This window comes from Phalangium opilio, unplaced genomic scaffold (assembly GCF_054372755.1).
Source record: "Phalangium opilio isolate 3A_F unplaced genomic scaffold, DU_Popi_V2 ptg000077l_1, whole genome shotgun sequence".
NCBI classification, from domain to species: Eukaryota; Metazoa; Arthropoda; class Arachnida; order Opiliones; family Phalangiidae; genus Phalangium; species Phalangium opilio.
Genome location: NW_028324185.1, coordinates 2,866,179 through 2,892,769, shown reverse-complemented (window position 1 = coordinate 2,892,769; position 26,591 = coordinate 2,866,179). Strand labels below are relative to the sequence as shown.

The 26,591-nt window shown below is 35.4% G+C and overlaps 1 protein-coding gene across 1 annotated transcript; it reads right to left on the bottom strand.

Moving 5' to 3' along the window:
• Window positions 1-15,117: 15,117 nt before the first annotated feature.
• On the bottom strand, window positions 15,118-16,153 carry LOC149656765 (uncharacterized). Its single transcript, XM_089844789.1, has 3 exons — window positions 16,020-16,153; window positions 15,661-15,963; window positions 15,118-15,597 (listed from the first exon to the last, which is right to left on the bottom strand). Exons 2-3 carry the CDS (start codon window positions 15,957-15,959, stop codon window positions 15,333-15,335), a joined length of 564 nt encoding a protein of 187 aa, XP_089700915.1. The 5' UTR covers window positions 15,960-15,963; window positions 16,020-16,153; the 3' UTR covers window positions 15,118-15,332.
• Window positions 16,154-26,591: the final 10,438 nt, after the last annotated feature.

The window sequence follows — 26,591 nt, the reverse complement described above, 5'->3', positions numbered from 1 at the left end:
GAAATCCATACCTTAAACCATGCAAAGGAACCGTATCACACCTGTCAATCAAAATAGTTAATAAAAGCAATTAGTACATTGATGAATAAGTCATTAGCAATAAATAACTTGACAAGTAAACATGGCAATGTTAGCACCCGCTTACGATTCCTTTTACATTACTTTACCTAGTAATGCCTCGATGCAATTATATCCTGAAAATACTAAAACAAGTTATAGGACGGAACTACCTACAACGTATAATTTATCGGAGGGAAATTGGGAGGTTGGATTGTCGGAAATAAATATGCCTTCAAAGTGGGATAACATAACTGATTGTTTTGATGAATTTGTCGTTAGATCGGTGGATCTTGATTATGAGTACGAAATGGGGGAAGGGGGTTGTGGTAAATTGGGTAATATAGTTAGGGGACCGAACGACGAACCTACTAGTATATACCAAAAATTATTCGAAACGTTTAAACAGTCAATAACAACAAAAGCTAGGGATGATATAAATTTTGAACTAATGACGAAAGAGGGAATGACATTTATGCAAATTAAAATTAACGGAGACAAACAAACGGCTATTAAGTTTCCTAAAGAATATGGAAAAGTACTTGGAATAGCGGAATTAGATTGGGATCGATGGATTGTTCGGGAAACATATATAGCTAGTAATCCTTTAGACACTGCACGAGATCAATTAGATACCAGAAATTTGGGTAAATTCCAAGTCAAACAATTTGTTCCAAGGGACCGAAATAGACCCGTTGACGTAAATAAAGATGTTAATAAAGCATCAATCGAAACGAAAGCTTATACGATACCTCACGGTACGTATGAAAGTATAGATACCGTACTCGAAGCAATGAAAATGGTTTTACCCGAATCGAAACGAAAATATTTCGATTTTGTGTATAATAAAACAGGAACAGTAACAATCAAATGCGGGGTTGGAATTGTTAAAGAGAATACCCCATGGCATAAAATTACCGTAAATGAGGCAAAATATATGGATTATTTTTCAATTACATTTCCAAAAGATAATCCCGGATTAGGTTACATGTTGGGATTTGATAAGAGTCAAGTAGACACTCCGTTGAGGAACAATACGGAAAGTAAACATCTCGGAGATATAAATAGAGGTGTACAAACTTTATTCATTTATACGAGTCTCATATACCCCCAGGTAATAGGTGACTCTTGGGGTGGGCTTTTACGTACAATTCCAAGACCTGAAAACAGTCGAGATAATAAACCTCACGTGTTAACATTCAATCCAATTAATTATTATCCAGTACGTACACCCAATTTTAATTTAGTTGAGATAGATATAACGACAGATTCGGGAACGAAAATTCCATTCAAACTCGGAAAAACCGTTACGACCTTACATTTTAGAAGGATCCGTAATCACTAATAATGTCTGTACGGAATAGATATTATAATTATTATTTACAACAATCGGGCGGGGCGTTTGTTGGGCCAGTATTTCAAAGAGGAAACGGGTTAGGATCTATATTTAAGAGTTTAGTTCGCTTCATAACCCCCATACTCAAACCAGCAGCAAAAGCTGTTGGACGAGAAGCGATAGGTGTCGGAAGTAGATGGTTCGGCGACATATCAACGGGAGCAGATCCTAAAAGCTCTTTCAAAAAGAATATTAAAATTGCGGGGTCTAATTTATTACATAAAGCGGGTGATAAAATAGGGGAAGCGCAATTTGGGAGTGGAAGACGTAAAAGAAGAAAAAGAGCCAGTAAGCTAGGAAAGAGAAAAGTGAAAAGAATAAGGAAGAAGACTGATTTTTTAGCTTAAAGAAGAACCCTAAATATCTAAGGGGGGTATAAAAGTAGAGAATTTACACGAGTAATAATTAGTTTACGCTTAAACAGTGACAAATAAAGGTATTAAAAAAAATGGAAGGAATGATGTCAGAATTAGATTTTTTCGCTAAACCCGTCTCTAATTTGAATATTGTGGCCAGTAACGACATACAACTACAAACTGTTAACGCTATAACGGATGGTGGTCCATTGGAATTTTTTATTCCCGGAACACCTGATAGTTATATAGACACTTCAAAAATTAAACTGTACGTTAAGGCTCAAATATTAGGATTTAACACAACTGATAATAAATGGGTAGAAATCGCGGGAAACGATAAACTCGGACCGGTTAATTTAACCTTATGGAGTTTATTTGATCAAATAGAAGTTATGTTTAACGATACCCAGGTTCAAGTCGTGAATAATTTAGCCCCATATATCGCATATTTCGAAACAATGTTAAATTATGGGAAAGAAGCTAAAGACACGCAATTGGCGTTAGAAATGTTTTACAAAGATACAAAACTAACAAATGCCGATTCACACCATGCCGAGAATAACGGAATGAAATCTAGAAGAACCAGAACCGGAGCATCTAAAATATTTGAAATGATAGGGAGATTACACGTTGATGTATGTAAGATGAACAAGTTCTTATTGAACAACGTTGATATAAAGTTTAAATTTATTAGATCAGCAGATACTTTTCCAATAATTTATCAACCTGGCGCTGCTGCTGCTGATCCAATTACTAATTATAAAATCGTTATTAAATCAGCTTCTTTATTTGTACGGAAAATAAAACCAAACTCTGAAATTATGCTAGCGCATGCTATGGTTTTGGAAAAAACACCGTGCGTGTATCCCATTAATCAAACTGTAGCAAAGTATTTTAGTATCGAAACCGGGAACAGTGACACGATTAAAGAAAACCTATTTTTAGGTAGAATTCCTAATCGAATGATTATCGGATTCGTTAAAACATCAGCCTTCAATGGGCGTATATCTCAAAATCCATTTTATTTCGAACACTTAGATTTAAACTTTTTATCAGTTACAGTAGGGAATAAAAATTATCCAGATCAACCCTTCACACCGGATTTTACTCACGATCAATACTGTAGGGAATACGCTTCCTTATTTACGGCTCTAGATATGTATGGGAAAAATAAAGGAAACTACATTAGTCTGTTTGATTATCCTAGAGGTAACACTCTATACGCTGTTGACTTTACTCCGGAAGAGCAGGCTAGTGCCGAGCACTGTTCTTTAGAAAAACACGGTAGTTTAAGGTTGACTATACGTTTTAACAAACCACTCACTTTCGCGGTAACAGCCATAGTATACGCCGAGTTTGAAAACGAGTTATTAATAACGAGGGATCGTAACGTTTTGTACAAACTAGAGTGAGAGTATGGACGAGTACGTTTATTTACCAACTCGAAAAGATAATAATCTTCTCGTAACAGTTAGAAATAACAAAAGACACGTAACTATCGTCGGTAATTGTTGGGATTTTAAGGAAATTAAAAAGGTGTTGAAAGAAATATAAAATTAAACGTCTCCAACGAATTAACGTCAAATGATCGCGTGAAAATCATGAAACAACAACAGTACAATCTCTCCGATAAACAAACTATCGAGATAGCCGAAGCTGGCGATGATCTAATTATTTCCATTTCCGATAATGCGAGAACGGAGTATATGGTTACAATTAGTAACAAAGTATATCAAAACTTATGGTTGCTGGTGGATTATATAAACTTGTTTTTCCAAGACGTCTTACCCCGCTTCCACAGTACCCTACCGGAAAATTTTCAAGTTGAAGGTTACGTATCTGGAACCGGAACAAAGTATATCGACATTCGACAATACGTATGCGAAAATTCGAATATTCATCGTTACGATTTACTGTGGATGGCTACGTGTAAAGGATTTTGTTTAAATAAAACCGCGTGGAGTCGATTGAAACAAATAAAACCGGAATTGGACCGGCAATTGGAAATAAAAGCCAATACCAAGGAATTATTCAGAACAATGATTTTGCGAGACATTACCGAAAATTTACTGGAAAAGACCAACTGCTGCGGTAATCTTAATTGCCAAGGCGAAATCGAGCACCACGTATCCTGCACCTCAAATTCGAATACGGACTTGAATATCCTACAAGCGATATCGATGTTAAATAAGACGAACCTGAAGAATGAGTTTGAAAAACGATTTGGAGAGAAGAACGAAAATTTGGATCAATTATTTCTTATTATTACCGACAATGTAACGGAATTGAAAAGAGATGTTTTTTACAATTACGTTTGATAAATAAAAAGCTTATTCACAGATGGTTTTTTTCTTTATTACCCAAATACCTTCTAAGATGGTTAGTAAACGAATAGCGCGTAAAATCGAAAATATATATTACGATCCGCAACATCCCGCGAGTTTAGGATCGGTGCGAAAATTACAAAAAGCTCTACCAAATGTATCAAAGGAAGATATCGAACAATGGTTGATTTCCCAGCCCGCGTATACGAAACATAAACCCAGAAGAAAAATATATCCTAGAAATCAAACGTACGTCACTAGTATGAACGAGGTTTTCCAATGCGATTTAATCGATTTACCCCAATTATCCAAATACAATAGCAAATATCGTTATATTCTAACCGTCATTGACGTCTTGTCGAGATACGCGTGGGCTTTACCGTTAAAAACAAAGGGGGCGAAAGAAATTATAAAAGCTCTCGGTACAATCTTTAAGCAACGTACACCTTCGAGGTTAAATTCTGACGAAGGAAGCGAGTTTAAAAACAAAAAAGTGCAAGCCTATCTTAAAAGTAAGGATATCCATTGGTACGCTAGTTACGGTAATTTAAAATGCGCCATGATAGAAAGATGGAACAGAACGTTGAAAACGCGAATGTTTCGATTAATGACGAGAAATAACAATTATAATTACACGAAACATTTACAAAAAATTGTCAAGGGATATAACGCCACTGTTCATTCAACAATCGGTATAGCTCCGAAAAACGTAAATATAAATAACGAACATTTAATATGGAAACGATTATATTACAAGAAGAAACGTACAAGCAACAAGTCAAAATTACGAAAGGGTGATTTGGTGAGAATTACGTCCGACAAAGGCGCCTTTGGTAAAGGATACACTGGATATTGGTCGAATGAAATTTTTGCCGTGCATAAAGTACTACTACGTACTCCAACCGCTTACATAATAAAAGACGAAAACGACGAAATAATAAAAGGATCATTCTACGAGCCGGAATTACAAAAAGTCGCTAAATGAACACGGAAGAATTAAACCTTTTTTTAAGCACAGATCCTCGAACGAGACCCTACTTCATCGGAGTGTTCCCGAAAGATATTTTACCCGACCCACCAGAACGGAAACCCTATTGTTTCGTAGTCAATTCGGAACCATCCTCAAACGAAGGATTGCATTGGTTAGGAGTCTATATCGATACTAACGATAACGGTTATTTCTTTTGCTCGTACGGTAAAGACCCTAGTTATTACGGTTTTAATCTATCAAGCTACGCTTCCAATTGGTATTACAATAATCGTCAAATACAACCGAATAGTTCATTTACATGCGGGGGACACGTTATTTTTGTTTTAACAAGTTTGTGTCACGGATTTTCTTTTAATGAAATAATACGAGAATTGTACGACGTGAAAGATAAACCTTACAACGACGTGATTATTATGTTAAATATGTGTATACATTTATTGAATCAAGAGAAAAAATGAAATAAAATATTTTTTATTTTAAAAAAAATTGGTACATTTTCATTTAGACCATTTTATCGGTGTTTTGACTTTTCGCAATTTCATACCCGTAAGGAGACGTCTCGGGCGATAAGGATGACCGTCACCATCATCACCATCATCACCCTCCTCCGCCTCCGGTACACCTCTGGTATATCGTCGATGTCTCTTCGTTTTCGGAGTTGACGTGAGTTTAGGTCGTGGGAATGACTTCTTAATAGTCGAGGGCACCCTCGAGGGTGACCTCGGTGTTGACCTTGAGAGGGCCAGGGGGGTCCCTTGAGGTGATTGTTGTTGCGAAGGCGGCTGTACTTGAAACGGATTAGGTGTTAGAAATTGCGGTGGTTGAAAGGATTGTTGAACGGGTTGTTGTTGTTGAACTTGGAAAACTGGTGGAATATTTGCAACGTTGACGCTAGGAGGTTCTATCAGGCTCTTCATAGTCAAATACTTTTGTAAAGTTAATAAATAATGTCGAAGTTTATCCTCCGAAGAGGTGTTTTGTTTTAAAATCCGACTCATTTCACGATCCAATTCTGTCGCTTCTTTTTCAGCTCCCGATAAAACAGCGGATTCGGGTAGTAATACCATTCGTTTCATCTCGCTAATGAAGTGATGGTAGATATCAAGGTCGGTACCAAAGCGGCTATTAACCCGGGTAAAAATCCTCCCGCCTGTTTTATAAGAAGTTTCCGTTTGTTTTTAGCCAGACCTCTTTTATTAGCGATTTTTCTTATATATACTCGATGTTTTTTAATATAAATTCTATCCTTTTCGGGTAATGGAATATTTCCCTTTAACAAATTATAAAACGTGTTGTGAACGGCTTTGATTTGACTTTGCTTGGCTTTTTTCAGTACCTTGGTTAATTTTCCTCCGCCACTTTGACTGGCGCGTACCAATCCACGAAAAAATGGTAAATGTCTGTGTAACGGATGACGTCCTCTCTTTCGAATTTTTCGTTTAAAATTTCTTTTTAATACCTTTTTTAACAAACTCGATTTACGCTTTCTCTTAACCATTCCAACTCCTCGAACGTTCCAACGCGAAATAAAAGACATACGGAAACGATAAATAGTTTTATATACAGATTTTATTTGTCATCGCATACAATAATCATATTTCCTTCATGCGGAAAAATATTTGTTCTTAAACGCAAATCATCGTGAATGTTTTGTTTTAAATCGATACACAAGTAAGAATAGGGAGTACCCTTGGTAACAAAATCATACGCTCTAGTTACGAGGTTTTTATTATTCGGAAATATTTGTCTGCTCAAGTAAGTTATTTGAGACCCGTCTCGCGGATTTTTAAAAACAATTATGTACGAAGAGTTAAGACTAATGGTTCGACTCTCTTTACCTTGACCAAAAAGATTTTGAGTTAAAAGAGCGACGGATAAATTTTTATGATGAGAGCCGACGCAAAATATATTAGCGATATGGGAACTATTATAACAAGAGAATGCCAGATCATCTATTATTAGAAAATTATTAATACTTTCATCCCAAAAGGAAGAATCATCCGGGGGGAGTCCTTCCAAAAATTCAATGTTTTTAATTTCTTTTTTCGCAATGTCAAATTTCGGTTGATATTCTTTATAACAGTACACTATCCTATCCGGAGGGGGTTCGATCAAACAATGGGCGTGTTTCAAAAGGTTAAATATCCACGTCGTTTTACCAGCCATAGTACTACCGGCCAGTAAAATTTGCATGGGAGCTTGGAATTTTATTCTACAAGCATCAAACATTTCTCAAAAAGTTTATTAAAATCGTCAATTCGTTTTTGAAATTGGAGTTTATTTATTTCTATCCAATTAACGCGATCTTCGTACGGAATAATAAAAACCACGGGAATATCGTCGAAAGTCACTTTTTTTCTTTTAGAGTTGAAATTCCGTGTTGAAAGCATCTATCGACGATTCGAGAATTAAATCGACGAAACTAGACGTAAACGTTTTGATGGATTCGTCAAAATATTCCACGATTTCTTCCTTTAATCTTCTCTTTTCCCCTTCTTCATCCGCCAGACTCACGTTAGTAATATCGAGTCCGAGAATATAATTACAAAATGGAGCTTGTTTTTGATGCACTTCGTGAGGATTAGTCTCATTCGATCCTCCCCAATCGAATAAGTTATGACAGCTGAAACACATGGTTTTTAAACCGTCGTTCAAGTAAAAGAGACCCGACGCTGCTAGTTCCGCGGGGATAACTTCCAACTCCGACGAATTGGAAGTCCAATGACCGTTAAATGATTTTAAACGTAGACTTTCACGATGCATCTTGCTTTAACGAGTATCCAAACGGATATGTTAAAAAATTGTCCGCGATTATTCTCTTATTAAAAGTCACGCCGAAACTTTTTTTCAGATTTCCTAAAAGTAGTTTCGCCCGAGCTTTGTCACGCACAACGTTAAAGGGGATTTCCAAAGTGTAACTAGTTCCCGGAGTGTCTAAAGCCGATTTGATCGAATCAAAGTTAATTATCTGTTCGTTTTTCCTGTTTAACGAAATTCCTTTCATTTTCGTAACGCAATGTCCGGTATTTGTTTTGTAACTGTACGATTTCGGACCCGAAGTAACGAATTCCGATATATACCCATTTGGAACTTCGTCGGTCCAATCACCCATAAATTGTCCGACGGGTGGAAGAAATTCGTCACTTTCTTTGTGAATAAATATAATACTATCCGTATCGCAGTACAAAACCCTTTCTTTTAATTTATTCAGAGTCCGAAATAATTCCATCCGACCGTACGAACTAACGAAACTCCCCAACACTGCCGATCCTTTGTAATATGTCGGGCAAAAATCTTTTTTGAATTTGTAGGTCATTAAACAAACGTCATCGTCGTTAATTGGCCGCATATCCGTTAATTCCAATGTCGGATCCATTATAATTTTAATGAAATCTTGATAATCCTTGACGAAAACCGATTTTGGTTTATCGTTGTTTAAACAATGTCGACCCCATAACGAGTTTAAAGCTAATTTCGCCAACGCGCGTAGAGCTGAATTGTTTGTTACATCTTCGGGTCTAATCTCGATATCTTCTCGTTCTTTAATTAGTCTTAAATATTCCGTTTTTTCCTCGTCGGTGGTAACGTTGCGAGGCCAGCCAGAGTTTTGGATTTTGAGTTTCAAAAATGTATTAATGTAACTTCCGAAAAAACCGGGATCTTTATCCTTGATATAGGTGTACCTCTCGGAGTAATGGTGAACTTCGAAGATTTCCAATATAACGTAACCGGCTTCGACCGCCATGTATATTTCTGGGGTGGGCCAAATCCCTTCGAAAGCTCGTTCGGAGTCGTTATGCCCGCAGGCTGTTTGTATATCGTTTTCCACGCAAGTACGACACAAAGCGAAAAATAGTTTTTTTCTGGTTCGAATTGGTAATGCCGGTATGTAAGCGTCTTTCGGAGCTAATATTTTACAAGACATTACCCCAAAGTAATGATTCAAATCGAATGAAAAATCTCTCGTAATAATCTCCGGGTGATTTTTAGGATAGTCTCTGTTTTTACATACAAAGGGGTACAAACTACAAACATCGTAATATAGAATTTTTTCGTTTGGTTTTGTTTTATGATACAGCCTGAAGCATTCAGTACGACCACCGTATAATGCCGATCTTGGTCCTATCGGATCTCGAAAGTGTAACGAATCGCAAAACTTTCTTACCTCGATTCTGTTTTTCAACATTTCGTCAAACTCGCAACTCCATATTCTAACATATTCAGCGTTCGGTGCATTACACATGATATCATCATCTCGATCCAGAGTTCTCTCGTATAAATTTTTAAACGTATCTTGCAATAACGGATTCCATTCGCCTCCTTTCGTATGTTTCGGACATCCGTGAATAAAATCTCCGTCAAATTGAAATATTATTTCGGGTTGAGAAGAATAACCATCTACAGGGTATCGTCCAATTTTCTTTTCCCCTTCCAACGAGAGAACCGATTGAATTTTTATTCCGCGTTCTTTTTCTTCCCACGCCAACCATTTTAAAGCGGATTTGCTTTGATTGTAGTTATTCCTGTAGCCGTTACACGGTACTACTCCGAGCGTAAATTCTTCCAAGTATTTATGAAGGAAAATATTCGTGCATGCCCCCGCTATGGTTAAAGCGTTCATATTTAAAACATCGAAACCAGTTTCCTTCTCGAACAATTGTCTAAATTTATCCATACCCTGTTGTAAAACCTTAACATCCATGATAGTATAATATTCCAGTTCTTCGCGTAAATTATAGACCGATTGTCTCGATTTCGTAGCGTACCATTCGAGAAAATCTTTATAATCTTTTTCTTTCATATGTTCAGGTTGAAAATACTCTTTCGGCGGTAGTGGACCGACATAATCCAAAGTTTCTTCGGTGTGGAATATGTAAGGGAAAAATTCTTTTCTATTTTCGCCCAAAGAAAACGTCGCGGGGAACGATCTTAATGGTTGGGAGACGAAATTGAAAGAGTCAATAAATTTCATTTTTTGATTTTTCAAAAAAATGGCCAACATTTTGCTTCCGTCAAAAACAATATCCGGTATGATGTTCAATTTTAATAACCCACGAAGAATAAAGAACGAATCGAACCCTTTACTGTTATGGGCTAACAACGTAATATTTTCAAAAACCGGTTTAGTGGCTTTAAGCCGTTTTGTCGCGTGTTGGAAAACCATTTCTTTCGTCCGGAATAAATAATTTAGAAATTTATCGACGCAGTCGAACCCCCGAAATATCTCGTACTCGTAATTGCTCCCTTCATTTTCTTGCATAGCGCTTACCAGTAAGACAGGGACGTGTTCGTTATTTTTAACGATTGATTCGGTATCGAAATAACAATATCTGGTTTTTTCGTACGTTCTCGAAAGAGGCATAACGTAACAACGGTTCCTCTCGTGTATGCGTAAACAGTTTTTACATGGTTTCGAGCAAGAGTGTTTTTCTTTCAGTTCTAGTCCGCATTTTAAACACCTTTTAAAGTTATCGCACGTTCCGTTAGATATATGAAAATTCAAACATTCTTCTCCTTTAAAATAACGATGGCATTTTCGACATTTAACAGGTTTAATTAGTTTATCTTCGTGGAATACATTTAAAGTTCTACATCTACTACATTTAACTCGAGTTTCGCAAAAGTGATTATTCTTTTGATTAGTTCTGTGAAATACTTTTAAACATTTAGAACAATAAGATATACCGCCAAACATTGTATGCAATTCCTTAACTACATGCACGTGATCATTAACTAACAATAAAAAAATTTGTTTTTCCTTGAAAGGTCCGACAAAATATTTTTCTAAATTATCAGCTCTGAATATAATAATTTGATATTCGTTTAAGTAAGTTTGAAAATTTTGAATATCTAATAAATTAACGGTATCCGGAGAAATATGAGCGTTTTTATATAATTGCTCCGCTTTTTCTTTTTGGAGGGGGTGATTACATTTTTTTATCTTTCTAAAATAATTATAGTTCGTTGTTTGATACTTTTCATTCGTATTCTTTTCGAATCTCTTATCAGCCAAATAAATTCCTATCACCAAAGCTCTTCCAAAACATAAGTTATCGGTATTGTCAATGTAAATATAATTTGAACTCGTTTTTATAAACGTATCCAAAATTACTATATTTCTATTTTTTAACGATTTTGATCGACGTCCAACGGGTACGTCGCAATGTAAAAAAATAACGTCAAAAACTAAAGAGCTTTGTAAATGGAAATTTCGATTTGATTGCGCAACTTGACTTATAGCTCCTATTACTCTTTCAGCCGTTAATTCATTAATATTCATAAACCTTAAATTTATCGGACTATCCAACTCATCCGAACGAATACAAAATCTAACTCTATTATATCCTTGCTGGTTACGTAATAATTCAAAGAGTATGGAATTAATTATACTAACAAACGTTTCGTTTACTTCGGTTAATTTAATACGTTCTAAATTTTTAAATTTAATTTTACATTCTACTTGATTACATTTGTATTTTCTTGATTTTTTATCTAATATTTTTTCGCAAGTATAAAATTGTTTAGGATTAGCTTTAACACTTAAATTTAGCGGTTCTTCATTTTCGGAATCGCTCGAACTACTCATCTTAAAATGAGTAAGTTTATCAAATTGTTTAGAGTTTTATATATTTTTTTTTCGTTTTTCTTCTTTTTCTTTTAAATCGATTTCGAATCTGGCTTGTAACATGTGTGGGCAAGGTGCTAGTTGTTTTCTGGTGGGATGATTTTCCGGTCCCGAGTAGTCCCTTTCAATTTCCTCGAAAAAATTACGTCCAGCGATGGGAACGTTTCCACACCTCATTCCTGACCGAAAAACAAATCTGCATAACGGTTGTTCGTAGCCATGAACAGCCATTGGATGATTGTCGGCTCTCCATCCAGTCAAGGCGGTAAGGCAAGAAAAACAACGAACGGTTTTAGGACTAATGCAATAAAAACCGCTAGCTGCCATGTCATCCACGCTAATACCTTCGACAGACCATATCTTGAACGTAGATAATCTATTAACTTCGAGTCTCATATCCATCCCATCAACCATGTAATAATTGTCTTCTTTTTTATGTTAAATAGTAGTAGTAATTGATATATTGGGTATATAGTATATATAGATACGTTAATAGATATACGAGTAATAGATATTGGGATTCCATATTGATTAATTATTCGTTTTTGTTAAAAAACGAATAATTTTTCGTGATCTTGTCGGGATTATCGATCATATGCTTGGCGATCTTGTTCACGATAGATCGAATTTGTTTACATTCGACGCTATCTTTAGACGCGACAAATCTTAATCTTCTTCCATCGCATTGCCAAATATCTTTACTATCTCTATCTTTTATATCCTCGTACTTGTATATTTGAATATCGAAATAAAAATCGTCATGCGACGCTGGTAATGAAGTCACGTAACTAGCTAAACCTCGTTTAATATCGTATCGAGGGACAATGCCGGCTTTTTCGATAGTATTTTCCTCTTTAACGTTTTTAATTTGCTCAAAAATATCTATCTCCTCTTCATCATCAGATATATTAAGTTTTCGCTTACCGAGTGAAGATGCCATAACGAACGTCGAGTGAAGAACGAATGAAATATCCGAAAATCCCGAGAGTTTATATACACCGTCCCCTGCCGCCCCCGGGGGAGGGGGGTGACACACGGCGTCCCCGCGCGCTAGCGCGCGGGGAACGCTTAATTATACGGTTAAAAATATTTTTTTCCCAGTAATAATTACGATAGGAATTCTCGTAGATAATTATAGCTTCTATAAAATTTTTTAAAAGTTGGAATTCTCATGGATACGATACCTCTTGGTTATAAAAATATATTTTGAATTCTCGTCGTTAATGATACCTCTTGGTTATAAAATATATTTTGAATTCTCGTCGTTTAATGATACTTAATGATACCTCTTGATTATAAAATATATTTTGAATTCTCGTCGTTAATGATACTTAATGATACTCTAGGTATATACAATGTAACAAAAATAATTGCTGGCTGCGGGTATACTTTTTAATGATGGGTAGATATACGATTTCAAACACCTGGATACCCCTAGGTTATCAAATATATTTTTTAAAAGTAATTTACCGAGAATTCTAGTCGTTAATTATACTTAATGATACTTTTAGGTTGTAAAATATATTTTTTGTATTGCAATGTATCAAAAATAATTGCCTTTTTTTATCTGGCTGCGGGTATACTTTTTAATGATATTAGATATACGATTGGAACACCTGAATTCCCCTAGGTTATGAAATATATTTTTTAAATTACATTGTATCAAAAAAATAATTGCTTTTTTATACGATGCACCTGGATGTAATTACCGAGAAGTATTTTTTGCTTCGATTTGGGTGGAGTTTATGTAGAAGGCTAAAAGACGCTTTCCAATACACGTCCTACACAGATGGAAAGCTTTAATTGGTATTTAATGGTTTTATAAAAAACGAAAAAGTGTGGGAATTTAAACAGGGATTTTTCGGGGGAAAGGTGCTCCGATCTTAAAATGGATGATATTTTTGGAAAAAAGGTCGAAGGGTTAAAATTATACTTTCAAAAATCACGTGTGAATTCTCCCAAGGTTTTTATTTTCTCGTAATTATCAGGTATAAGAATTTCTATCGCTTAAGGGTAATATTATGGAATTTTTAAGTGGAGATATTTTACTATAAAAAGACCCCGAGTTTTTGTTAGGAAAGTCAATCGAAAGTAAATGTTTGAAACTGCACTGCTCGTTCCTGAATAAAAATACCCGTGATGTGTTGTGAGTAATACTATTTTTATAAAAATATGGCTATGTTTCGCGATTTGAACTTACACTTAACAAAAAGCGGTGTAACGGTAACTGTTTGTCCGCGGGGAAGAGACGTAGAACCAACAGTTATTGTTGAAAGTGGAAACTTTATTTTAATACCGTATAAAATATGGTACATCTTGAACAAACGTAAATCTGAATTCGCGGCCTGTATGCAGAAATCGTCAATTAAATTTTTACGTTGTCAAAACATCTATATATCTATTACGAATTTGGGTCTTGTCTTTACATATGACGAAAGCGTTCCAGTAACAATTAAACCCGAAGTATTTGCGCTTATTATGCAAGACCCCATGAACGGGTTTATTTCAACCCATATTAACTTTATTATAAATCAAAGAATTTTCATAAAAAATATGCTACTCACCTTTCGAATTCTTTTGGGTGATTTTGAAAAAAAACTATTGGATGTTAAACGCGAGTATAAAACTACCTTTCACGCATTTTGCAGCACGTTAAATTTAACCGATCTGTTAAAATCTTTCGAAAATAATTTACGTAATCCTCAAAATATTCAATGTGTTTTAAGCATTCAACAAATGGTTTCGTACTGTTTAATTGAATTTTAAAAAATCTTTTAATAACATGTAAAATTAAAATACAACAATAATAAATGGTATATATTTGGAAAAAGTTAATATTTTTTTAGAAAAAGAGTTAAACATTTAAAGGATAATCAAACATTTCCATAAATGCCGTATTAAAATCATCGGGATGGCCGCGACAGGGGTAATGAATATTAAACATAAAAACGGGGAAGCAAATACCCACTATCTTATTATAGCGGGGACAGGATAGAGTTCTACAATAGAAAGCCTTTGAAATATTTCTATCGATTTCAGACACCTCTCTTCCTTTACAAACGCAGCACGGTACGAATGCGTATGAATGAGTTTCGAAGATTCTAAAATACATAGCTACTTTTACTTAACTATAGTTTTTAATGGTATAAATATCACTTACCCTGCAGATGCCCTTTCTACCGCTAAAGCTGCGGTAATATCTAACGGTACTTGGGTTCTATAAAAAACACTCTTAAGAAACTAGAAGCTTAAAAACAACTAGTAAACTTTTAGCTTACAGAGAGTCCATCTCCTGTAACTGCGGCTGAGGATTATCTTCTGGGAGACCCATGTTTTTTTAAGACTTTCTCGGATGAAGCGTTAAAAGAAAATGATAAAGTTTTCCCCTAGATATCTACTATTTAAAGAATTATTATAAGGCGTTGTCAAGGATAACAACTTTCCTAGCTTTAATTTTTGATATTCGAGAGGCTCTTGAAAAACATTGGTTACAGTGTTCGTATTTTAGTGGGGATTTTTAATAGAATGTTTAAGCTTCATATAAATGACGAGACATTTTTTCTTAAAAACTTATATATATATTTTATTCATTTATTTGATAGACATAATTAGGAATATTTCTAAGATAGAGAGGTGAAGCGAATCTAGAATTGAGAAGAAGGTCAATAGGCAAGTAATATTCATAGTAGTTGAGACAGATAATTGATTGATAGAGAGGACAGTCTTCGTGGTTGCAGAAGTAAAGCTTGTAGTGCGTAGTTTGAAGTTGATATTGGATTGACAGAGAATAGTTCGTTGGAGAGTAGTTTTTACAGCGAGGACAGGGGGTGATTCGAGAGTACATGTAGCTATAATAAAAAATATATAAGTAAAATCGGTTTTTTAAAACAAAAAAAGGTTTTTTAACTTACTTTAGATCAATTTCGTCATCCGTGGCGTGTAGGTCTTCTTGTAGAAAGTAATTGTAGGATTTAGGAAGATGGGCGTTGTTAATGTAGTAAGAGTTAGTGGATGTTTGATAGATATTAACTGGATGGAATTGTCCTTCCATCCAGCTGAGACAAATTAATGTATGGTAGAGAATACAGTTGTGGTTCATGCAGTAAAATAATTTAAAGGATATAGTATTAGTATTTATTATTCCGGAAAAGGTACGAAAATTATATTGGAAGTGGTTACAGGATGAACAGGGAGTAATATAAGAATACATGGCGCTGTAAAAATCTATATTAATTTCGATTAAAATTAACAAAATAGTTTTTTAGCTTACTCTAAATTAATTTCTACATCTTCGGTATCTGAATAAAATGCATTTTCATTCTCGTCATCACTTTCGGATGCGCTATATAAAACAGTATTAGTATATATCTTGCTAGATATAAGACAAAAAAACTTACGTTTCTTCAGATGGTTCCGTAGAGACCACATCCGGGTCGTCCGCTTCGGCGAATATATCAAAATTCGCGATTAATTCGTTTATTTCCTCCTCCATGCCATCTGGGATATCATCTTCCTCGAGGATGATGATTGGATCAACTTCCAATTCATCATCGATATCCCAGAGTTGGGGTAGAGCGCTATATATAAAATAGATCCGGTATTAAAAAATAATTTTAACTTGCTAGCTAAAATAACTTACAATTCCTCAGCCGGTTGAACAGCGTTTGAGTCAAAAGATTTTGCTGGACACATTTTTTCTAGTAGTACTCTAGACTTTGAAGATATTTTCAAACTTAAAGTTTTTTTGCGTTATGATGTGAAACTTTGAAATCCGTTCAGTTTATATATGAAATTTTCAAGGTTGTTAGCTTAAGAAGTCTAGTTAGGAATTTGTAATGAGCGTCGAGGTCATCCCTGGTTTTCTTAGAAAAATATTTAACTGTTGGTTTTTTATGTATTAACGACTTTAAAGAAGGGTCCATATTAATGAGCGTCCCTATCGAAAAATATTTATCAGTCGTTTTAAGAAGGGTGCATATTATAAATGTATAATTTTAAAAGAGGCCCTCACAACGTGCGTGTTTCTTATAAGATATTATTACTTTCCACAGACTTGAATGAAAAACAATTTTCGGAATTAAATACCACAGGCCAAACTGAGTTACAGAGTGGTCAGGATCTAAACTGTCTTTTTTGTGAAAAAGACGATATTGCTAGTTTCTCATCTATTGGTGGTGAAATTCATTACTGCGTTAACAATAATTGTGAAAAATTTAAAAAAGCCATTTATAAACAATACGGTAAAGTTTTAATCACCAATATTGAAAACGCTTACGCGATTCTGGACAATAGTTTTTTTTGTATCAATTGTAACCAGTTTTGTTACAAAGCTCAACGTCAAGAAAAAGAATGTTCATACTGGGATAGTGAAGAGGAATCAAACTATTATTTGTGTAGCTTCCCCAAAAAATGAGAGAAATTTATTCGTACAATTTTAATGAAAAAAATATTATTGAACATGAATGTAAAAATAACGTACCTCGGTTAGGGACGTTATGTCTAATCGAAATTGAAGACAATCGTCAGAAATTTGCGGGAAAGTATAAAATAACTCACACAGTGATTAGAAAACTCGTTTGCGAAGAAATTTTGAAAAACAAGCGGGAGAGTTATGTTGTAGAACTATCTTGGGTCACTTTCTGTACAGTTGACTCATTATGTCAAATCGATACGGTTGATTGTGGTATTTACATCCCTACAACGGAGTGTAAACTAGGTCGGATTCATAAGTACTATAACAAACAAAACTGGCGTTGTCAACATCGAAAAGAGGCGGCCTACGTTCTGGGATACGTTTGTCACGACAGTGAGGCTGTTCAAGCAGTAATTAACACGGCGATTGTTAAAATCATTTACGAATGCAACTCTACGCTGACGTATAAAAACCCATTTCGCAAGAATTACGCAACATCTAACAGCTTCAGCTCAAATTTCTTGAAGCTGTTATATATTAGTGTTGTAATCGATTCTTTACGGTTCGGCAATTCCTCTAAATCATCCTTATCAAATACACTGTCTAGATTTAGGGATACATTTTTTAAGGTTCGATACTCTTTTTCTAAAACCGGTCACTTTCGTGACAATGTATCCATTGATAACGTGTCTGAAGTGATTTTTTCAAAGAATGCCACTAACAAATCTTACGAAGATTTTCAAAATGCCAATCCATCTTTCCTAGAACTTGAAGGTGAAGATTGGGATTGGTAAGGATTTGCAAGATAGTGAACCATCATTTACCTTTTAGTGAAATAAAAATTCAAAAAATGGATTCCGGGGTTGGAGAATGCATGCATCACATGGTTTTTGGTTCAAGTAACAATATAAATTATCGATTTTCGAGTTACGCGTGTGGCGAAGCTTTTTGTATTAAATCACAAGCTGCGAACGCGATACCTCGGTTAGGTACGTTATGCCTGATCGAAATTGAGGACAATCGTAAAAAGTTTGAAGGAAACAATCTAATATCGAAGTATGCTATTGCTCAACTTGTACACAGTGAAATGTTAAAAAACTTGTGGACCAACAACATTGTTAAAGTATCTCGTAACCGATATGATTTTTGGAGAGATGTAGTCTCGATCGATACCAGGGATTGCGGACGTTACATATTGACTACGGAGTGTAAACTAGGACGTTTACATAAATACTACCCTCATGAACTTGATCAATGTCAACATTCGAGTCAAGCAGCGTACGTTTTAGGGTATGTGTGTCACGATCAAGCGAGTGTTGAATCGGTATTAAACACAGCAATTATAAAACTTTTGTATGAATTTAACACTCGTTTGATCATAAAGGATAAAAATGGCAATTATGATTACTTCTATTATATTAATGGTGATCCCCGTATTAGTTATACTGTTAATGTGATAAAGTTATTATATATTAACGTAGTTATTGAAGAATTGCATAACTTTAATCATTCGTTAATGGATTTAACTTTCACTTTCGAAAAAATGAAAATAAAATTTAATCTCTTTACAGAATCTAAAAATATTCCAAGAATTTTGAGAGATAAAATCGGTTTAATATATGACCCCACTTTTAAAGTATTTTCAAAAGACGCTATTGATTATGCACGCCTAGAGTTGCAAAAAATAGAACAAAAACTGTTATATTCATTTCCAAGTTTTTGGAATTATTTTCACAGAATTTAACCCCAGAAAGAACGCTGTCAATTATACTTTACAAGATAGTGAACCTTTTGGTGAAATAAAAATTCAAAATGGACGTACCGAACGTTTTTGCTGTTGAATCACGTAAAAATGTAAATCATCGGTTTTCGAGTTACGTGTGTTACAAACCTATTAGTATTAAATCAGAAGGTGCAAACGCGATACCTCGATTAGGTACATTATGTTTGATCGAAATTGAGAACAATCGTATAAAGTTTGAAGGAAACAATCAAATATCAAAGCATGTTATTAATCAACTTGTACGTCGCGAAATGTTTAAAAACTTGTGCGCTAACAACATCGTTAAAGTATCTTACTACCGACGTGTATCTTACCGCTTTCGAAATTGTCCTGGTGAATGGGCGGAATTGGCCTCTATCGACACCAGAAATTGTGGACGCTACGTTTTTAGTACGGAATGTAAACTAGGAAGTATACATAAATACGACCCAAATGAACTTGATCAATGTCAAGATTCGAATGCAGCAGCGCACGTTCTGGGATACGTTTGTCACGATCAAGCTAGTGTTGAATCGGTATTAAATACTGCAATTATAAAACTTTTGTATGAATTCAACACTAGTTTGATCATAAAGAACAGACAACACAATGACACCCCCTGGAATATATATATTATTACACCTATTAGTTATACTATTAATTTGTTAAAGTTATTATATATTAACGTAGTTATTGAAGAATTGCATAGATATAGGTATTCTTTAATGTTTTTAACTTTCACTTTCGAAAAATTTAAAAATAAATTTACTCTCATTACAAGATCTCCATATCTTCCAGATATTTTGGAAGATAGAGATAGAGATGGAAACCTAATATTAGCGTATGACCCCACTTTTAATGTATTTTCAAAAGACGCTGTTGATTATTATCATCGTCAAGACTTGGAACAGATGGAAACACGCTTTTTAAATTTATTTCCAAATTTTTGGAATGTTTATCGCAGAATTTAATCGTGATGTAATCAATACAAATAAACATTGTTTTTTAAAAAATTTATTTCATCCTTTGATTTGTTTTTTACACCATTGACACAATCCTGTTTTAAAAAAATTCTGATCTAAAATAGGTAAGAGTACAGGATAAAAACCAAGAAGCGCTACTCCTGGGTTCATAGATATCATTCCACAAATAAGTCCTACAGGTACAGTTATGGGAAGGATAAGTAATAAACCACCTAAACAGACATTTTCTTTTACAACCTGTAAAACACGCTGCGTACAACATCGATTATTACAATATTCTTCAGTCTTGGATTTGCTTGTAGTTGAAACGTATTTCTCCGTTGGTGGTACATCTCTACCTATCTCATCGATAGAACAATGTATGGGTATGTTGCATGTCGAAAACCCTTTCACAATTGGACATTCCGGGGAATATTTCCGATGCTCCTCATTTACTTTATCATTAGCTTTCCAACTATGTAATGTTATATCACAATAAAAACATTTAACGGCGTCGCCTTTCTTTAAATAATAAAAACCATGTTTCGCAAACTCTGACGGTCTTATATTACTAACGGGGTAATCTTTAAAAGTTTCGAGCCGTAGTTTTTCCCAGTTCATTATAGCTTTACGTTTTGTCCCGAACTAATATAATTTCAAACCCTGTTGCTGATATATCTTACAAATTTTACCTACGTCACAACACCACACGTGACTCACACGTGACTCGCATTTGATTGACAGGCGTGGGATTCTGAATTATGCAAATTATAATCATTTTCGCTTCATTTGCATGGTTTAAGGTCGGATCTCTGAATTATACAAATTTAGATCCTAATTTGCATAGTCAAAAGTGGGATTTCTGAATTATGCAAATTTGGATCATTTTCGGCTAATTTGCATGCCTAAAAGTGTGGTAACTTACTACTCACGCGCATTCTTCGCGAGGCGTCATTTCTCCAGACTAGAAACGTCACTCGTAACTATTTGTTATATTTTTCAATTAGCTCCTCCTAGTTTATATATTTACCTATTCGGTCCATTGGGAGGGAATCTCCAAACCGTGGACCGTCTTTTTTCATCTTGAATAAAAACAGAAAATGGTTTCGAGATAAAGGGAGCTCAGATTTTCACATATGAAATCGTATAGAATCTATTCTTGTGAAGATACAAAATGAGCTTTTAGCATTATAATTATTTAGGGTGGAACAGAAAAGAAGAACACTTATTTCAAGTAAAATGTCGCTTTACTACTCCTAAAAAGAGATCCCTCATTGAGATTTGTGGCTTTAAAAGCAGTATCGTGTATCTGACAATCAGAAATGGTGTTCTTATGTGTTTGTTGTTTTATGAGTTTTAAAATTCAATTTCAACTCGAGTCATAATATTTTTTTTTTAAGCTTTGCCTATGAAGGGATTTCCACACTAAGCCTGTGGCTTGTTTACAGGTGGGTCCCTTTACAATGCATAGAGGGGTGGTGGCTTGCCCCTATGCCACAGCTAACCGACAGCGCCCTATACTAACTATTACCGTTAACCTCTGCAAGTTTTGATGGAAAGGAGAAACCGGGTTAGACCGCGGAGGAAAACTCCTTTAACAAGCGGGGAGAGAACTTGCAAACTCTACGCAGAAGGATTTGTTCCCAGATTTTCACCCGGTGCCACAGTCCGGGATCGAACCCGGGATCCTCTTGCTGCGAGGCGAAAGCGCTAACCGCTACGCCACCCCAATCGTCGTCATTAAAAGGGCTGGCCGGAGCTGTTGGGGTGAAAGGGGGGTCAAACCGTTGGTTAGCATATTGCTTACCCGCCCACCGCGACGGTGGCGCCATTCCTTATGGCCAAAGAGCTGGGTGTTTTCCCCCTGAACTAAGGGCGGACTTCACCCCAACAGCGCCGATTAGCCCCTTGAATTTTAGCTGTTTGGTCCGAAATGCCACATTTAAACCGTTTTTGTTGTAAATTTCGAACCATAACAAATGTTTGAACTACGTAATTGAACTCAAATTTCTCATATCGATTAAACTTCAATTCAAATTGCTATATATATAATAATTTCTAATTTCTGGCACTTTATTGGTTTGAAAAAGTGTCGCCAAAGATTGTGCATAAATGCAGTTTTGTAAGGAATGCGAAGCAAAACTGGTTTTTGTATAATTTTCTTTATTTTTTCCCTTTCATTAAAACGTAAATAATTTACGAAAGTTTTAATTCACGTTGAAAATTACAATGTTAAGCCGAATTTTATATTTGAAAGCTTTAAATTTGCATTTTCCGGAAATTTTCACGCGCCCAGAGAGCAAAGCAAAAATATTTTACAAGTTTTGACATAGCCTCCTGGATCATGCGACTCGCGGACGCAGGCTGCTCGCGCTATAGAAGCCCGGCCAAAAACGCGTATCAAGAATTTTAAGCCGAAAATCCAAGCTGTCAGCTTTTAACATGGTCGTCTATGGAAGGAGCACCGTTTTTTGGCCCTAATTTGGCAAATACTGGCTCAAATCTCTCGAAATTTTAAAGAGATTTTTGTACATAGATTCAAAAGATAATTTCCTGTAGTTATTTTGTAAAAAAATTAAAACTTGCCAAAAATCAAAGCCTTCAGCTTTTAACATGGCCGTCTATGGGGGGAACCACGTTTTTTGCCCCTAATTTGGCAAATACTGGCTCAACTCTCTTGAAATTTTAATGAGAGGTGTACTGAAGGATTATTACTGACCGAGCAAAGTTTTAAAGCTCTAAAACCAATAGTTTTTTCCCTGAAATTCAACAAAGCTTTGTTTGTACATGAGCACAACCATTATTCGTTTTAAATTTCCCGGTAAGGTTTCGGCGCGAAATATTGGCGAGAAAAACTGGTTTCTAGCGCTTGAAACCGGTTTTTAGCTGTTGAAACTGGTTTTCACTTTCCCTCCCACTCTCCTTCCACCTTCAATCCTCCATCCTTCCAGAGAGAATTTGTAACTTTCTAGTGATAATGAAAAGTTTCATAAGCACATACAATTTGTTATAATTCCTGAAATGCTAATTAGTATCAACAGTTAGAAGTTCCCTAGATTTATATTTGTATGGTTAAGCATTTAACTTTTAGAAATAGGTTAGTTTTCCCTTCAAGTAGTTTGAAAATTTGAGTTAAAAAAACTTTGTATCAGGTGTGAATTCTCCTCTTAAAATTCAACTGAACCACAACAGTTCATTGATAAACACCTGAATTCCGTATGTTAATTCCTATCTTTTCAATAGGAAGAAATGATTATCATATAGGTTTTGATCAAACACGCTCTGAAAAAAAGCCGACAGCTGTCAAAGGTCAACGGAAGCAATCTAGATCTTCTGGTTGTGCTCATGTACAAACAAAGCTTTACTGAATTTCAGGGAAAAACTATTGGTTTTAGAGCTTCAAAACTTTCCCGATCATTAAAAATCCTTCAATAAACCTCTCATTAAAATTTCAGGAGATTTGAGCCAGTATTTGCCAAATTAGGGGCAAAAAACGTGGTCCCCCCATAGACGGCCATGTTAAAAGCTGACGGCTTTGATTTTCGGCTTAAAATGCTTGATTTTTCGAACGAAAATCCCCGATACGCGCTTTAATATAGGAAAATAATTCTTAGGGCGCGAACAGCCTGCGTCCTCGAGTCGCGTGATCCAGGAGGCTATGGTTTTGAAATTATTGCGCTAGTGGTTTGCCCCTACATGGTTCTCGAGGATGTGATCATGTGAAGCGAGATTTTTCAACAGTCAATAGTAGGCTGTCTACACTCTTTATATCTCTATGATGTCCAATGATCGCATCTTCTTTCAATGTATTACATAACCTAATATATGACATAATCCCTTTAAAAAATACTAGTGGTCACTCCTTTTTAAATTTCTAGTACATTTTCTGAAATCTTTTGTACGTTCAGTAACGAAAATCTCAAAGAAATCGCTGTTTTCTTGATGTTTGGTTGATGGGCTCGAGACGTCACAGTGACGTAAAAGGTTGTTGAACGGAAAAGTCACATTTTGAAGTTAGCGCTGTTTTCGAAAATGGGGTTGGGAAACGTCTTACTGGCCCTCAAAACGTTACGAAGCGCAAAAGGTTCTTGTCCACTATTAACGAGCTCGCAAATAATGAAATTGTTTAAGAAAATTATGTCCATTTGAATGGTAGAAGTAGTTTTGTAAAGAAAACTAATACAATTACTGTTGGAATAGCATTATTGGAATTTAATTTTTAAATCCCGCGCCAACAACAGTCAAGCGCTCCGTCACGCCATCAAAAAAACCATATCGATTAGATGGTTTTTCTGATGAGCAAGCGCTGAGCATCATGACGTCAAAACCGGAAACGGGAAAAAGCGTACAGTAGTGAAAATCTGGCTTCGCTTAGTTAGCGCTATCATCAAAGAGGGTCACTGAACGTACCCCTTATGTCGATTAATTCCATTGCCAATTTCAATGGAGTAGTTTCTCGGAGCAAAAAAAATGTTTTCTTAGTAACGCTTTAATTTCAACTAAGTATACAGTAAAACTACTCCTTGGTGGTAGTTTCTAGCAGACAACGGAACTCCAGCTCCATCTCTCATGTCTTGTTCCAGGATAAGTATCTCTGAGTTAACGGCTATAGCTTATGAAGTTATGATCTCCCGGCCTCCACCCACCGTGACAAGGAAGCAAGCACCCGTCTGGGAAATAGCACACTTCCTCTGGTCCAAAACCAGTTTATTAATTGTTTGGACTAGTTTTTTAATTCAAAAAGTGGGGGTTACTGGTCCCCGGGACCAGTTTATTAATTGCAAATTTATAGGAGAACAAAGGCTGGGACCACTCTGGAGACCAGCTTATTATTTAGGACACTAGGGGGGTCACTGGTCCCAAGGACTAGTTTAAAAATTATCCTTATTTCCCAGACTGCTCAGCAACAAAGAGAGTGAATGGGTGATGCAAACCAAGGAGGATTCATTCTCCGTGTGCAAACAGACCAAATTAGCTATGACTTTTTACAGACTTATGAAAATTTATTGAAATCTATAATCAGAAGGGAATAAGCGAGAAGGGAGACATTAGAGCCTGCTATGGTAACGAGAGTCCGACCAACCTCAAGAAAACCGCGAAAACGTTGCGCAAGTACACAGCTTTTAACCAATTTACTGCTAATATAGTTCTTTAAGTTCTCCGCGGTATCAGGCGGCCTATTTGTCTGCTAGATTTTCATTCTCCAAAGGCTTAGGGCTGTCGATGTTTCGTTCTTGTTTAATTATAATCTCAAGTATGTATTTTATTGAAAATAATTTTTATTTTTTAATATTAATTCAGAATAATTAGTTTTCATCTATTTATTACCTTCAAATTATCTGATTTTGGTATGTTCTCAATTCCCGTGCATCTAAATTAATTGCACAGCTTGATTTCGTTTATCAACATGAAATTCGGCCATTTTTATCTCCTTCAATGTAAAGTTGTAAACAAAACTACTTTTTATACGCCAACCTTCTTATCTGACGTCACAGCTAAGACAGAAGTTAGATAGCCAATCAGTGAAGGGTAGTTGATTTGAGGTTGGTAAGACGAGTGTAAAGCATTATGGAGATATAAAGTGTGTCCCTTCTCCCTTATTCCCTTCTGCTATAATTTTAATTTATCTAGCCTAAAATATTAATATTAATATTAATATTAATATTAATACGATTAATATGAAGGTATTAGCGAACTTTCAAATTGCGCGCCTAAACGCAGTTCAGAACTTTTGACAGATGTCACCATAGGTTATCGCCGATCGATAATCACGCGTTCTAAAGAAAGAGCGGAAAAGAGACGCCACTTCTCGGCTGGCAACCGCCATATTAAGTAGTTAACTTAGTACCGTCATTATTTCAGTATAACTTTACTTTAACTATGTAATTAATTGACTATTGTAATACAAAATATAACCATTAAATGATACAAACACTACTCGTTCACAATTCAATGGAGTTAGCCCTCCAAAAGCTAACAATGGTTTGACTTATTTTCGTGCTAAGTTATGCCACTGTGAAGTAACAAGACGTAGTGCTGTTTCAAGGAAACCCTGTAACATTTCTTTCAATTGAAAAGAACCTAAAGAAGGAAAACTTATCGGATTCGATATAAAATCGCAGCTAAAATTGACGGAATAACATAAAACTTCCTTGGAACTTTTAATATAAATTTTTGTCAAAGTAATAATTAAAACTTCTTACCACACACTAACCCTATAACAAATTGTACGAATAAACATTGATTATCATATGAAGAAAACAAACTTTATTTCAAAAATACATTGGAAAACGAAATACTTTTGACTTTTTTTTTTTTGAAATAATAAAGGTTAAGGAACGCATGGTGATAAGTTTATTGTGGTGGAATGTCTTTGTCAGATTTGATTCTAATAATTGGAGCGTCTTCATTTTTCCGCAGAAGAATCTTGCCATCTTGAACCCAAACGAATATGTACTGGTTTGTTTTAGCGAATTCTTTGACGCGATGGAGCAATTTCTTGTTGAAATGGGTCAACTTCTGGTTGATGTAGATTTTGTCATCCTTGAATGATTTATCCAAAGATGATGCCAAGATTCCAGTTGACCTCTTCTCTCTGAAGGCTTTCAACCAAGTCTGGGCCGTCTCCACCCTCTGAAACGTGACCACGATCGATCTGGGCTTGTTGGTAGCTTCTGGATAGACACTAGTTTGACAACAGACTCG